Source organism: Euleptes europaea, chromosome 14 (assembly GCF_029931775.1).
Source record: "Euleptes europaea isolate rEulEur1 chromosome 14, rEulEur1.hap1, whole genome shotgun sequence".
Taxonomy (NCBI): Eukaryota; Metazoa; Chordata; class Lepidosauria; order Squamata; family Sphaerodactylidae; genus Euleptes; species Euleptes europaea.
The window spans coordinates 18,884,990-18,901,332 of record NC_079325.1 but is presented as its reverse complement, the minus strand read 5'-3'; the positions used below and the strand labels follow the sequence as shown (position 1 = coordinate 18,901,332).

Genomic DNA, 16,343 nt, shown 5'->3' with positions numbered 1-16,343 from the left:
TTCAGTTTAGCAGCTCCCTTCATGGAGAGACTGGCTGTAGTCAGGCTGCTGGGCCCTAACTTTCTCTACAGCTATTCAGCCCTCCCTGGTCTACAGCTTTTTTGGTGGTGGTGCCTCACCTTTGGAATGCCCTCCCCCTTGAAGGCCACCGGACACCCACTTTCCTTTACTCACTAGGCCTAGATTGTTCCTTTTAAGCCTGGCTAAGATATTTTTTTAGCTGGTCTAATTGTAGCTTGGGGATTGTTTTATGACTATCAATTTAGGCAGCTCAGTGTTTGCTTTATGCTTGTTTGGATTTATTGTATTGTTTTAGTTGTAAGCCACTGGTCTCTTACCAGAGGCGGCATTGTCTAAACAAATAGACAAGAGAGAAGAGCACAGAAATAGGGAAGTCCTTCCCCGAGAATGCTTCTTAAATGCAGATATGACTATATCCAGATACTTTGGGTTTCATTTCTTCAGTGGAACCCTAAGAGGAGTTCTGCAGCTGTTATTTTAGGATATTTTTCATTACACCAGCATGGCATTATCTGTTACCTGTTGTTGGATGTCATGCGCATATACAGCCTGTGCAGTGCCACCTTCATTGGTTGCACATTTGCTTCTGGGTTCAATTTAGCATGCTGACTTTAAGCATTCATAGCCTGGGATCCACAAATTTGAAGCATTCTCTTCATATGTGCCCCACTAACGGAGATTAGGACAGCAAGCGGTTTCAACAATTCCAACACTCCACCAGGTAAGATCATTAGCCGCAAGTAACAACATTTTATCGATAGTGACCCTTTTCTTTGAAACCACCTCCCTGAGAGGGTGCATCATCCCTCTTGTCATTTTACAAAGTGCAAGAGGAAGATGTTTTTGTTTCTCCTGACAAATATTGGGCAAATAGAGTGGCGATTTATAGTGTCATCATTGTATTAGTTCAGATGCTTCAGATGGTAATTATTGTTGTTATGACTATTGTGTTGTTGGTTGATTTTTATTGTAACCCTCCCTTTGAATGCAGGAAAGATGAGGTACTGTTTTATTTAAATATGTGGTAACATTATTTCATGATTTTCTTTCAGTCAGTATAGAACTGTAAGCTTACGTGACCAGCTGTTAAAAAGTCTGTGTCCGTGAGCTTCAGTATGTTTGAGCAGAACTTTGTAGGAAGCAATCCCAGCGTATGACAGGCAACTTTGCTGTTGACATTGAAGGTTATTGTAGAATAAGAGCTGATAATTTTGTATCCTGTACGTCAGTGGTGGCATTTTTTTGTTTATAGTACAAAGTTTGTTGTGCGCATGTGTTTAGTACATTTAAAATGCATTGGGAAACTTTCAGTTTACAAATGTTTGCCAGCTGTCTCTTCCCAGAAATCCAGAGTCAAGTTGGTCTGTTGCAGTGAAAATAAACAGGATTCTTATGTATCCTTAAAACAAAAATCCAGCCAGAGTTTATGTGAACTGGGCCTAGAGTGATTTCTTTTTCAGTCAAAGGATATGGCTAATATATCAATATTTATAATTAGATATAAATTGATCTGCTTAATTATAACAATTTGATGCTAGATTATCACAGCTTGCTAAGTCTTGCAGTGCCATGAATAGGTTGAGCACTGACTCATGAAATTACAAGGCATTTCTTTTGGAAACAGATGATGTTACAAATTGTGAGTGAGGAAGGAAAGAACTTTGCCTTGTTCAGAAAGGCAATGCTGAGAATCATGAGACCTGTAGGCACAAAGCAAAAGCCATGTGAGATGGAAGTTGTAGTATGGAGGGGAATCAGGTGAGGCTGAGTGGGAAAGCTAGTTGGATCCAATGTGTGTTCACACGAAGGCAAGTATTGCTTGAAGTGTAAAACCTGAGTACATTTAATGAAGAAGAAGAGTTGGTTTTTAGACACTGATTTTCTCTATCATAAGGAGTATCAAAGCGGCTTACGAATGCCTTCCCTCCCCCTCCCTCCCCACAACAGGCACCTTTTGAGGTAAGTGGGGCTGAGAGAGTCCTGAGAGATCTGTGACTAGCCCAAGTTCACTCAGCAGGCTTCATGTGGAGGAGCGGGGAATCAAACCCAGTTCTCCAAATTAGAGTCTGCAGCTCTTAACCACTATAGTCAATGAGGCAACTGTGTGGCCTAGGTTCAGTTGGTGGAAGACAAAGTTTTTCATTTGGTTTCCAGGTATGGTCATATTGACATGTGATTATCATACAATTGTCAGTCTTAAAATGACTATGAGCAGAACAGCTGAAGTGCTAGGCAAGTGGACTTGTTAGCTTAATTGCTCGGTTATGAATAATATGGGGAAATTAGCATTCAATAACCAGCAGTGGGCATAACCTGGAATCGTTTAACCAACATTTTCGGGAGTCCAGTCCGAGATTCAATAGGAAAGACGAAGGCAAGTGGATTCAGTTTAAAGATTTTTACTTAGTCAACTAATTATGTACACAAGCATACAAAACTCATATATACAAGCACATACAGATCCTAAGAGCAAAAAGGGAAGAGGAAAGTGACAGTTGCCAATGTGGCATGAGGTGATGACGGGCGATACGGTACCTGTCCTGAAGAGGTGGTGCCCCAAGTTCCGTGGACTAAAACACTGGGGTAAAAGGGCAGAGTGGTGGGAATCCCAGGGAGGGTGAGAGTGGGAGTGGGCTACGCGAAATCCAACTAGCAGAGTAACGGCAAGGAAGCCAAGGGAAGACCTAAGATACCCTATGGATCTCGGGGACCCAAGTTATACTATTTTCTGAGGGGGAGGTTATACTATTTTCTGATGGGATTACCCTCGCGGTTCCCAAACTAAACAAAAGGTGACAAAAGGATTAACTATCGGCTGCCAGGGTGGGGAGGTATGATAATTTGGTAGACTATACTGTCTCCGTTGGTTTGCGCAACCCTGGGGGAATCAGGAATCTCTTGTTGATGGGCTTTGCTGCTCATACACAGGCTGCACATCGCGATGTCCGGGAAGGCATTCCTTTGCATAGCCGGAGGAATGGTGTTTATTTGTTTGTCTAAACGTCTCTTAATGCTTAGCTGATTAAGTCGATCAGGTCTGGGGGGGGGGGAAGCGCTGCTGGTGGTTGCGTGCGGTCGGCTCCCTGCGATATGGCTTCCACTGGAACGGGGGCACTGTGAACGGTGGACTCCCTCTGGTTCACTGGAGGGTTGACCTGGCCTCGCGGGATGACAGCGCTCCTTTCCAGGCGGCTTTAGGCTTGCCGCTTGCTCTGGAGAGGCGGCGGCACGCATTGACTGGGGTTGCCATGACCAGTCCGGGATACAAACAGTCCATATCGTAACAGACTGTCCCTTACACTAAATGGAAATGCCATTGGGGGGCCACCCACCCTCGTTGCTTTGCCTTCTCTGTAAGTTATAAGGAAAGGCACACAACATTTTATAGCAAGTCACAAAGTTAATCTGCATCTTATAGATTTATCCCAGAGGCATGCAGACGTCATCTAATTACTAAGAAACTCTCTATTTTCAGCTGCTGCTTTTCATATCAGGCTTCCCCCCCCCCTCCTTCTGCAAGCTTTATTAGTAACAATTGCTTTACCTTTGTCCTTGAAGGCAAGTTTATGGCAAATGAGGAAAATGAGATTTAGAGTCCTTATCTGCTGATCTTCAATTTCTGTGTTTGTAATTAGACCTGTATGTCAGCATTTTTAAAACTTCAGGATAATCCTATACAACTTTCACAGACAATGTGGAAATGGTATATTTAAGACATATGAGTGGGAATTAGGCTTCTGTAGAATTTCCCTTCCTTTGCAATATGTTCTAAATTGGCTACGGACGTGCCGAGCCCCAACCGTTGCCAAGGGGTAAAGCCTCCACTAAAAGAGATGTGGATGGTAGTATCAGGAAAGATTTAGCCAAGCCTGTTAGAACTGTGGGCCAGGATCCAAGGAACTGTGAAAGTATTTCCGTGATCCAAAGAGGGGCTTTATTTAGACTTGTCTGTTTTTGAACAATAGCCCCTCATGGAAAGCTTGGTTTTGTTTTTGGGTTGTTGCTTTTAATGTTGGGGAATTTCAAAAACATGGAACGGTGGAGGGCTGCTCAGAGAAGAATAATTAGAAATTCCACTCTGCTACCACAACCCCCCTGTGTAAGCCTGAAGAAGTCTCGGGATACCAGCCACAGGATGCAGTCGATCTATTTGAAAATTTCAATGCAACATTTATAAGTAGTTTGCTTTTGCTGCATCTGCTAAGCATGGATAGTCTTCTGTATGGCGAGTGACCTTTAAAGAAAACTGCTGAGTGATTTCCTCGTAACACTCAGTCATTTCGCATTCCTGAGGTTTCAACTGGTAATAACTGGGCTTGGTCATTCTACGGCTTTTACTGCTGCTGAAAGTACAGCACAGTGGAGGTAGACCTCAACGTTTAGAAGCTGTCACAGGATTCCCAGACCCCTGTTGGCTTTCAGTGTCCAAAAAAAGGGGAGTGGCATTCACAGGTGGGAAGCAGTGGGTGAGGGGGCTTCACCCTTCTTCATGCACCGCTTTTATGTCAGAGCCCCTCCCCGCTTCTTTCCCAGTTGGGTTTTCCAGTCATGTGTGCTGGGCAAATAGGGGGAAACGGATGGCAGGAGGAATGGCAGAAGAAAAGCAGTACATGGGGTAAGAGTAAAGCGGTAAAGGCAATAATAAAAATGTACAAAACTGCAGTTGGTGTTTTCAACTCTACAGGTATTCTGTTGCCTGGAACATCTGGCTGCTTGTATAAACAAATAAAAATACTCCTCACCATATCCCAAAATTTTTTTAAATCATAGGGCGGCGAGGACAAGGAGCCGTTCTTTCTGCAACAGGATTTACTCCTGTCCTCCCAGTCCATTACATGGGAACGGAATATCAAACACTCCTGGGATGGGATGAGACCATTATTTGTGTAACACTGAAAATGAAATTGTCTCAGCGAGGAACCGAGTTTGATTTGGGAGCTTTTAGGGCACTGTGCAAATGTGTATAAAGTGAAAAATGGCAGCTTGCTGGATTGCACTTGCTTTGAACAGAACAGAGGTCATTTGTTTCTGGCTTTGATTTGCTTTAGTATATCTACTACTGTTAATAAACACTTTGCAATCTTTCTCTTAGTTCACTAGTCAGAGGTGCCAGCACACAGCAGCTGAGAACAACGCATTAACTGTGTGAAATGCCATTAATAGGAACCATGGAAGCTGCTGTCTTTGTGTGCTCGCTAGACACAGATTTTTTGTTTTTTGTTTTGGTTGGGGTTGGGAGGGCGTCCTTTGCGAATGTTCTACCAAGTGAGTCAGCCTTTCCCATAGCCTTTGGAAATTTGGCAGCAGCATAGGGAACTCTCCGTTGATGACAAAGTAAGTTTTCAATCATCTCAATGTTTGTATGATTAGTTGAAAATGCCCTTCCATATCCTAGCATGTGTATTATTTTGAGATTATTGCAGGTTATTTTACCCCCCCCCCCCAAAAAAAAAAACACAACAACCAAGAGGCACAGATCATACCACCTCTGCCTTGAGAAATATCGATCACCTGTATGTGGCCTTCTAGGCATATTTTAGGTCATCAGTGAGAGCAAACATGCATACGCAAGCTAGCTCTTTTCTATCCATGCAACTTCGTAACAGCCGAGCATGGTTTTTGGCCACAGGGTGCTCCATTGACCTCTCTCCTTGCTTGCTTCAGAAGTCTTTTGCATAGCACTGCTATAACCAGCTTATCAAACCAGAAAAGGCTGTCTTCTGGGCACGCAAGCCATGACTTTTGAGTTACTGTGTTGTATAAAGTTGTTAATGGCTTGCCTTCTAAACCAAGTGAGGATAAGGAGATGGGGGAAGAGGCTTATTGGCCGGGGTGGGAAGAAACACGAAGTCTTTGCCCTTTTGTATGCTTATCAGTGCTGCTTATCAGATATTACCACATTAGCTATGTGCAGTAGAGAAATATGCATCAAAACGGAGCTAAGACTGCTGTGGCCCTATTTGGTCTTGGCTCCACTGAATACCGGACAAATGTGTTTGTGTGTCATTTATTATTTTGATAAATATTGTGAATGGTTTAAAAATGGTAGCCACGTGCAAGATCCAGGGTGTAATTTCAAGACCTTGGGCGTGCTCAGTGCAATGGTTAACTTCTTCCTTTCCACAGCAGATGTTCACCCAGCTGCCATATTGCAAACTGCCTCTGTTAGAAAAGAAGTCAGGACAACTGTGTCCAGGCCTGTTCAGAGGCATCTTTTTTTAGGTCTGTTCCTCAAACTCATCTTGTGGCTCACAGTTGACATAAATAGGAAATGCTAGATATAGCTGCAGTAGCATGTGACCAGGATTGATATTAGTACAGTGGCACATGATGAGAGCTCACAAGGTACACTTCTCAGGGAAGAATGCCCTTTCTGTAGATAATACGATCCTGCTTTCAAAGGCATTTTGTTTCCCTGTTTGTTCTGTATTTACTATTCTTTTTCAAGGGTACAGAGCATTTCACATACATTACCTTGTTATCTTTACAGACTCTAAGGTAGTATTAATAATCCCAAAGTGCAGGTGTGGGTAGGGCATTTAACAAGAGCAGAAGAGCATTTACCTTGGCATGCTGCCATGCTGGCATCCTTCTGCCATGCTGGTAGGGAGATTTAAAAAGATCCCTTACTCAGAAAGATTATGATTATGCTCGATGGGGGAGGTGGAAACTACAGATCACATGCTTCTGAGATGTCCATATTACAAGGAGGCCGGATCAAAATATCTCCAGCCAGTGTTAGTTGGGCTTCTTGATGAATCTGATGCTGCTAAACTGGAATCTGTTGTCTGATAGAAACCACTGGGTATCCAGACAAGTAGCCAAATTCTGTCTAGGGATATGTAAGACATGGGGAAACAATATTAAAGCTGATGCAGAGTTTTAAACCCATTTGACTAACTTAGATGTTCATGCAGCTATTTTTGTTGTTGTATTGAACGATAGTTGTTTTAATGATGTTTTAACTTTGTAGTACTGGTCAAGGACCACATTAAATTATAATAAATGAATAAATGTGGGTAGGGGAGGCTGTAATATGTAGCTTGTCTAAGGCCATGGCAGAAACTAGCTTTAAGCCAGAGACTTCCTGGTTCATAGCTCAGTCTGTAAATCACTATAGCAGACCTGGTTACACCTTGTAAAGAACTGCTATAACTTGTTCCACATGGGCCTTGTATGCGTGCCTTTGGAAATAGATACCTCCAGTAATGACATGCTGTTATTGCTTAGAGCAGATTCTCTGTCATTTTAATGATGGGGTAAAAGTGCTGATTACTGATTCATTGAGAGAGATAAGCTTGAAGGGTGGGGAAGAGAATAGATTCCACAATATAATGTCTTTGGCCTCTAGGTCACTGAAGTGGGAGGTGCTAACCAAATTCCTAATGGTTCATTATTTACCTCTTTTTGTCAGCATTGCTAGGCTCCTAGTCACCACTGCTTATTGCTTTGTCCAGAGCTCCTGTGTACACTGCCTGGCATAGGTATTAGTCTAGCCAACTTTTCAGCCTACTTAGCCTCAGACTTTTCCTTGTGGTCAAACATGACAAGGTTAACTACAGTGTTATAACTGACTTATATTACAGTTAATTGCTTATTGAATTTGTTTTAAATTAGGTGGGTATAGGTAAAGGTAACGGTCCCCTGTGCAAGCACCGGGTCATTCTTGACCCATGGGGTGATGTCACATCCCGACATTTTCTAGGCTTTGTTTACGGGGTGGTTTGCCAGTGCCTTCCCCAGTCATCTTCCCTTTACCCCCAGCAAGCTGGATACTCATTTGACCGACCTCGGAAGGATGGATGGCTGAGTCAACCTTGAGCCGGCTACCTGAAACCAACTTCCGTCGGGATCAAACTCAGGTCGTGAGCAGAGCTTTTGACTGCAATACTGCAACTTACCACTCTGCGCCACGGGGCTCCTTAGGTGGGTATAGTGGGGAAAATTTTGCTAAAAAACAAACAAACCCTGCTGAACTCTGTCTGTGTTACTGTTGCCACTTCCTAAGTGATTACAATTGGAACAGGATCAAATATCAAGTGGAAAATGTTTTGTTTCCTACCCATTGCTCTTTCTCCTGGACAAGAGTGTATATTTATACCTGTGCTTGGTGTCGAGTGCTATGGTACAGAGTGGTAACCTACAGTACTGTAGCTCTGTTCCGAACCTGAATTCAGTCCTGACGGAAGTCAGTTTCAGGTAGCTGGCTCAGGGTTGACTCAGCCTTCCATCCTTGTGAGGTCAGTAAAAAGAGTACCCAGCTTGCTGGGGTAAAGTGTAGATGACTGGGGAAGGTAATGGCAAACGACATGATGTGACATAACCCCATGGGTCAATAATGACCCGATGCTTGCACAGGGGACTGACAACCTTTATCTTTTTACCTTGGTGGCAAAAAGCAATCAAGTTATATTTGATGTGGTGTATTTTCCAATGTCAGAAGCAGGGCTGGGGGAAAAGAATTAAAGATGCTGAACCACGTAGGTACTGAAAAACGTGATGCTGGCGCCTGGTAATCTGGAGCAGTACCTGGATATAAGGCAGTGCTTAGAGGTAAGGGGACTTCATCTGCTGGAGCTTTCTCTACATTTTTAACCACTCTAACATTTTGTATAAGAACATGTTGTTGTAATAGAAGAAAATCCCAAGCTACTGTTGATGATGTTGAAAAGCAGATATTGAACTGTAATGGCTTGGTGAGTTCCCTATAAGCAAACTTTTGTTTTTGTTTTTTTAGTCATGGGACATATTCTTTCGCAATGCCAATGCTGGAGCTGCTCCAGGTACTGCTTACCAAAGCCCCCCTCCATTAAGTACCAGTCTGTCGACTCTGACACACGCACAGTCTTTGCTTCAAGCACAGCCAAATGTAGATAAACTGGTGGAAGATCATCTTGCAGTCCAGTCTCTTATCAGGGCGTATCAGGTAAGGTTGCTTTTGCTTTTCTCCTGGTGGTGGATGTGAACACTTTGCATTCCTTTTGTCGACTACGGTTCTAGAGAGTTGTACTTTCCTTGCTCAGTGTAGTAACAGAGGCAGTATCCTGCTTGTGGGTTTCCTAGAGGCAGCCGGTTGTGAACAGAATGCTGGACCTGATGGGCCTTTGATCTGATCCAACATGGCTCTTCTTATGTTCAAGCCTGAATCAGCTGTTAAAGGGTTCAAAAATTGGTATGGGTGGGGGGACTAGAACAAGATTCCAGGAGACTGCTTCCAGCAGGTGGCATCCAACTTATTTGACCTGATTGGTGTGGAGAGATGGGTTGAAATGCCTAGTGGAGCTGATCCGACGCCTGGTCCATAGCCATCTGTTGTTTTTAAGCAGAGGTGAAAGTAACTTGAATTTCTTACTGTCACCATCTCTGTCAGGGATCTGAAAGCAGAGCTACCACTTCACCACTTACTGGTGCTTTGTACCGGCCTGTATTAGCTTAGTTTCATCCCTGTGTTTAAGAACTTTTGCAACTAGAATGAAAATTGCATCCAGGTATCAAAATAGGATTTAACCCTTGTGGACCACTAGGAATATTCTCCTTTTTGTTTTGTCCTATCATCAAAGTGCTCCCGTTGATAGCACTGGGTCCTTAAGGACAAGCAACCATGGTTTGAGTGATGATCATTGTGCCAAAAACCTGGCAAAACGTTTAACCTTTAACATTTAAGAATATTCTCTTGTGGAAAATGGTCTTCCTGATTTAAGGTTATCACAAAATTGTGTGTGCATGCTTGTTCACTGATACGCTGAAGGAGAAGGGGGAGAACTAGTGGAAAGAAACCAGTTAAAAGATTGAATCCTTCACAGGGTATCCCACCCCTGGGATACCTCTGCTCATTGTAACCTCTTTATTTTAACCTTTTGCATGTTTATAGCACTTCAACTGTAAGACAAACTGGTAAGTCAGAATCCCTTCACTGTACCGATACTATAATTCTCGCTCTGGAAGAGGAGGTCATCTGTAAAGAGGGTGTTTCTGTTCCTCTTGCTTCTGGGAGGCAGGACTAAAACTTTGACTTCCTGTCTCTGAGGAAACGCCCCCTCATTCCCAGTTCTTTCCTGCCTCGCATCGGGAGAGCAGGCTCTATCAGCAGCTCTCTACTAATTCTTCTTAGAAGTCTACTTTTCTTAAATTTTCTTTCTTCCTCCTCTTAGAGGTCTATTTTCTAATCTGTACTGTTTCTTTTTCTGTCTTCCTGCTGCACAGTATAGGCCTTTTTAGTCAGGTTTTTGGCTTTCCCGCCAAATCAAAATGGCGGACGCTTCTCCTGACGCCTTTATCGCACAGGAAGATTTGGACCCCGGCTTGCTTGTCCCAGCCCAGCAAGTCCAACAAAAAACCCCTGGCAGCCACTCCGGTGGTTCTAAGGGGAAGAGCAAGAAGAAGCGGGGAGACGGTTCCATTAAAAGGAAAGGAACCGATGCGGCTCACGTTAAAAGTAACAAAAGAGCTCGCGCAACTACTGTCCCCCGCTCTCTTGCTGCGGCCGCGCCGCGCAGGCTCTCCTCCGTGGTGATGAGGCCGGAGAACCCGACGGCCCCAGCTGTGCCACATGCCGCAATCTCGGAGAACTCTCCAGCCAGTAAGGCGCCGACTCCCTCCTCGGAGGGTAACGCGCTCCCTCTCCTAGCCGCCATAGAGGCGACGGGACTGCTGTCCCTTAAGGCGGAACTCTCGGCCCTAATAAAGGAGGCCTTTGCAGAAGGCATCAGAGCGGTGCAGCTCGCTTCCCCTACCTCCTCCGTCCGTGACTCCTCCGAACTCTCTGTTAGTGACCCGGGGGAGGGCCCCAGTTCCCAACCACCTCAAAGGGAGGGAGGGAGCCAGTGGCTTACCAAAGCAGCCCTTAAGGCTCCTCCGACCAAATCAGCTACCACCACAGTCACTTTTTCCCCTGCCTCTTCTGACGATGAGAGGGAAGAAGGCGAGTTCTCCTCCAAAGGAGAGGACCTCGCTACCGAGGAAAAGCAACTCAGATTATTTAGCCCCGATGACTATCAATCCCTACTTTCCAAGACCCTAGCAGCCCTTGACTTAAATGCAGCTTCTGACTCCCAGCCTCAAGAGAAGCAGTTAGGGGCCAAAGAGTTCTTCCATATGCACCATGCTACTCCACATGTAGCCCCTGTCCCTGATTATTTCTTAACCCTTATCAATGCAGAGTGGGATAAACCCCTGGCTTCTCGCCAACCTCCAGCAGTGGTTAAGAAGCTTTATAACATAGCCAGTAACTCTGCTGATTTATTCAAGGTCCCCCTAGTGGAACCCGCAGTCAGTGCTCTCCATACCTCTGACCTAGTCACAGAGGAGGGCCAGGGCCTTATTAGGGACCCTGTCGACCGAAAAGCCGACTTGGCTTGCAAAAAGTCCCACGATGCAGCAGCCTGGGCCATCCAAGCTTCCGTCATTTCAGCCCTTGTCTCTCGTGCGGCAATAGTCTGGGCCAGAAAACTGAGTCAACTTATCCCAGAGGACGACAGGAATGCCTTGGAGGGGGCCTCTAGGATTCTAAAAGCCGTGTCCTTTTCTAGCAGACTCCTCCTTAGACACGATGGCCTTCGCGGCTAGAGTCATGGCAACCACGGCGGCAGCTAGAAGGGCATTATGGATCCGTCCTTGGCAAGTACAACACAGATCCAAAACAGTTTTAATGGGGTTCCCCTTTCAGGGAAAGAAGCTTTTCGGGGAAAAGCAGGAAGAGGTATTGGTTGAAACCAAGGATAAGAAGAAGGCCTTACCCAAGGTCTTCAGTAAAGTACAAAAAAGCTTTTCCTCCCAGGGTTCCTTTCGTACCTCCCACACCCTGTCTAGGTACAGATCAGAACAAAGAAGAAGTCAGTGGAGCTCCTCCAGGGGTTCCTTTCGGAGGGGGGCCCGCTTTTCCAAACCCTCACGCTTTACCAACTTCCAGGGAGAAAGGAACGACAAATTCTTTCGTCCATCAAAACAATGACGCTCCCATTCAGCCTGTGGGGGGCAGGGTGACCCAATTCCGGATGCCTGGGTATTCAACGTCATCCATCAGGGCTACCAGCTGGAACTGGTTTCCACTCCTCCAGACCGTCTGGTAGCATCGACTCGCACCTCAAACAGAGAAAAGCAACTCAGAACAGCAGAAGCCGTCCGTCATCTACTCGACATCCAAGCCATCGAACCAGTCAATCCACAGGAGCACTCATCGGGAGTCTACTCCTATTTCTTCACAGTGCCAAAGAGAAACAGAGATTGGAGGGCTATCCTCGACCTCAAGTTCCTCAACAGACACATCCTCAGAAGACGCTTCAGGATGGAAACTGCGTTCAATCACAGAGGCTCTACGACCACAGGACTTCCTCACATCCATCGACTTAAAGGAAGCCTACCTACACGTCATAATCCATTCCCTCCATCGAAAATTCCTCCGTTTCCACTTTCATCTCAGACACTACCAGTTCCAGGCGTTCCCCTTCAGCTTGTCATCCGCCCCCCGGGTCTTCACGAAGGTGCTTGTAACCTTGATAGCCCGAGCACAGGAGAAGGGGATCCGACTGCACCCCTACTTAGACGACATTCTGATCTGTGCGTCATCAAGGGATCTGTGCCTCAACCACACCAGGATAGTCATTGACCTTTTGGAAGTCCATGGTTTCCTGATAAACAAGGAAAAGAGTCATCTTCCCAGCATCTGCTTCACTTGGGCGTCCACATAGACACAGTCTTCAACACTCTGTCACTGCCAGAGGATAAGGTAACCAAGATCTCCTCCTTAGCCAAGTTCACTCTTCTCTCCAAGTCAGCTCAGATCATCAACCTAGCAAAACTCCAGGGCCTTATGATCTCCACCATTCCAGCAGTACAGTGGGCCAGACTTCATGCCAGGACCTTGCAGTGGTTCCTTCGCCTGTATCAGAGGGAGATCTCCCTCAGGTCTCGCAAACGCTTGATTATACCCAAAGCCGTCAAGTCGAGCCTCCAATGGTGGGCCTGTCCCAGCAACCTCTCTCAGGGTCTTCAATATATCACTCCTCCTCCTATCCAGTTGTTCACCGACGCATCCCTCTCGGGTTGGGGAGCCTCCCTTCTCAACCAACCGGCTCAGGGCCTCTGGAACTTGAAGGAACGACTTATGAACATCAACGCTCTGGAAATCAGAGCCATCCGGATGGCCCTACAACACTTTCATGCTCAGGTCAAAAACCAACACGTTCTCATCAGGACCGACAATGTGGCAGCGAAAGCGCACATAAACAAACAGGGAGGCTCTCGGTCCTTGAACCTGCACAGAGAGGCCAAGCTCATCCTATCCTGGGCAGAGATCCATCTCACCTCCATTTCAGCGGAACATATCCAGGGGACAGTCAACACACAAGCAGACTGGCTGAGCAGACGGAATCTGGACGAGTCAGAGTGGTCCCTACATCCGGAAACCTTCCTTCTCCTCTCCCAGCACCTGGGCTTCCCGCAGGTAGACCTTTTCGCGTCAGCTACAAACCACCTGCTCCCAAGATTCTTTACCTGCTACTATCATCCTCAGGCGGAAATGACGGATGCCTTGCTGTCTCCGTGGCCGAAAGTTCTTCTCTACGCCTTCCCTCCTCTTCCACTTATCCCCAGACTCCTGCGACGGGTAAGGATTCTGAAAGCGTCAATCATTCTAATCGCACCATTTTGGCCGTGAAGTCCCTGGTTTCCAACCCTCGTGGAGATGTCAATCTGCAATCCCTGGAGACTCCCAGTGCGACACGATCTACTCAAACAGGGTCCCATATGCCACCCGGACCCGGGGTGGTACCGCTTGACCGCATGGCTGTTGAAAGGGACCGGCTCTTAGCCTTAGGCTACAATCCAGAAATTGCGGACACCATCGTTGCGTCCCAGCGTCCATCCACGCGTCGCATCTATGGCACGACCTGGAAGACCTTCGTTAGGTGGTGCACCCGCAAGCACGTGAACCCCTTAAAACCCCAAGTTTCTCACCTGCTGTCCTTTCTCCAAGATGGACGAATCAAGGGTCTCAAGCCAGCCACCCTTCGCCGACAACTTGCCGCAATAGCCACCTTAGTTCCCAAGATCTCAGGCATCCAGATAACTAAACATCCTCATGTAAGGGCCTTCCTTAGAGGGGTCAGTCTCTCCTCCCCAGCAGTGGCCATAGATTTCCCACATGGAGTCTCCATACGGTTTTATCCGCCCTCTCCAAGGCACCTTTCGAACCTTTACGTTCTACCGACCTAAGACACCTGAGAATGAAGGTTTTGTTCCTAACGGCCGTTACCTCGGCTCGAAGGGTCTCAGAGTTGGGGGCTCTTTCGGTTAGACCAGAGTTATGTACCTTTCACAGGGATAAGGTGGTCCTTCGCCCAGACCCGTCTTTCCTCCCTAAGGTTAACACCAAATTCCATAGGGACCAGGAATTAGTGCTGCCCTCCTTCTGCCCCAACCCCCAACATCCCAAAGAGAGAGAATGGCACACTTTAGACCTCAGGAGGGCACTCAAGATCTACATCTCACGCACTGAGGGCATCAGGACCTCTGAATCCTTGTTTATCAATTTGTCAGCCCCAAATAAAGGCAAACCCATGTCTCACACGGCAATAAGCCGCACCATCAGATCTTGCATTTCCCAGGCCTTTAGCTCCAACAAGTTAGCCGTGCCACAAGGCATCACAGCCCATTCTGTCAGGAGTGCCGCTACCACAGCTGCCCTCCATCGACAGGCTTCCCTAGAGGAAATCTGCAAGGCGGCGACCTGGTCGTCCGTCTCCACTTTTGTCCGTCATTATAAATTGAATCTGTTCGCTTCTGCGGATGCGGCCTTTGGCCGCAGAGTCCTTCAGAGCGTTTTGCAAAATTCTTAACCCACCCGGGCCAGGGACAGCTCTTGTAAGTCCCTCTTTACAGATGACCTCCTCTTCCAGAGCGAGAACGAGCCTTGGATACTCACTGTGAAGGCTCCTTCTGCTCTGGAATACGGAGGTCATCTGGCCCACCTCTCAGGAATTTAGCATTTTGTTCAGGATTAGCTAGTTCGTTTGGGGATCTAGCAACTTCCTGCCTTTTCCACAATGGAGCCACGGCTCTTAGTTGAGTTGCTGTTACTAACACTTATTGTTTTCTTCTCACAGTTACTCTTGTTCCTTCTATTTAAACCTTCCTGTCCTTAAAAAAAAAAAAAAAAAAAAAAAGGAATTTAGCCGTTCTTGTGCCCTATAGCTCGTAAAGTTTCAAACTGGAAATGAGGGGGCGTTTCCTCAGAGACAGGAAGTCAAAGTTTTAGTCCTGCCTCCCAGAAGCAAGAGGAACAGAAACACCCTCTTTACAGATGACCTCCGTATTCCAGAGCAGAAGGAGCCTTCACAGTGAGTATCCAAGGCTCGTTTTATTATTTTCAACCTAAGTTAATACTCCATCCCAGACAGTTCACTGGTTTGAAGAACATATCACTGGATGAACAGTTGACTGATGCAACTGAGGAGAAATTGATAGAACTTTTTTTGAGCGTACCGCTTTGGACAACTATTGTGCAAAGGCCAAGCTTTGAAAGATAAAAGTATCTATACATAGTTGAATGTGTCTAACCAATGCTGAAGACTCCTCATCTACGAATTCTGAACACTCCTCATCATACCAAGGGAAAGTAACCTGGACCTTAGTAACAAATTGTCCTGTCACATGTTGATGCCATACTACAATGTACTAGGACAGTATGTGCATTGGCACCTGAAATTTTTTACATAAGAAACATTGATTGTGGAGATATGAATAAAGATAGTAAGTCTGGGTCGGATGGTTTGAAGAAAATCTGGGAGTGGGGTCTGAGTTTCTCTGGCCTTCCCCAACCATTAGGCCTTAGGTTGAAATGTACTGTACAAAAGGTTCATCCTAGTCTTCAAATAAGTATAGGCATCACCCCATCAAATAACTTTTCTGCCCATCACGCCTTGCTTTTCCTACACAAAAGAAGAATTTTCACTTTTATCAGGAACCTGAATTCTAGCTTTTTAAGCCATTTCCAGTAACAACACCTTCATATAGGAAATGTAAACGTTGTTTTGGCTTGTAAGTAGTGAGGATCTTAAATCCTTAAAAGAAAATACACGTGTTTTGTGTTCTGTTTTAAATCTGAATATAACGATCAGACTTGGACATAAAAATCAAAGCAAAGGCACTCAAAATGAACTCTTGCAAAGGCTATCTACCCTAGTGCAAAGCTAGGTTGGGCATTTGACCAGTCAAAGGAGATTTGATAATGTGGACGCAATTGACACCCTTTTTGAAAAAAAGGAAACAAATAAATCCAAGTAACAGCAGCTATTAAAAACAAACGTTTGTTTTTAAAGGCTGTT

At 45.7% G+C, this 16,343-nt stretch overlaps 1 protein-coding gene across 4 annotated transcripts in view; it reads left to right on the top strand.

Annotated features, from left to right (window-relative positions):
* OGDH (oxoglutarate dehydrogenase) overlaps nt 1-16,343 on the top strand; it is a 64,105-nt gene that overhangs the window by 8,186 nt on the left and 39,576 nt on the right. For all 4 annotated transcript variants that reach the window (XM_056860357.1, XM_056860355.1, XM_056860358.1 and 1 more), the window contains exon 2: nt 8,759-8,947. In XM_056860357.1, the coding sequence (XP_056716335.1) occupies nt 8,759-8,947 (189 nt within the window). The remainder of the gene's footprint in view (nt 1-8,758; nt 8,948-16,343) is intronic.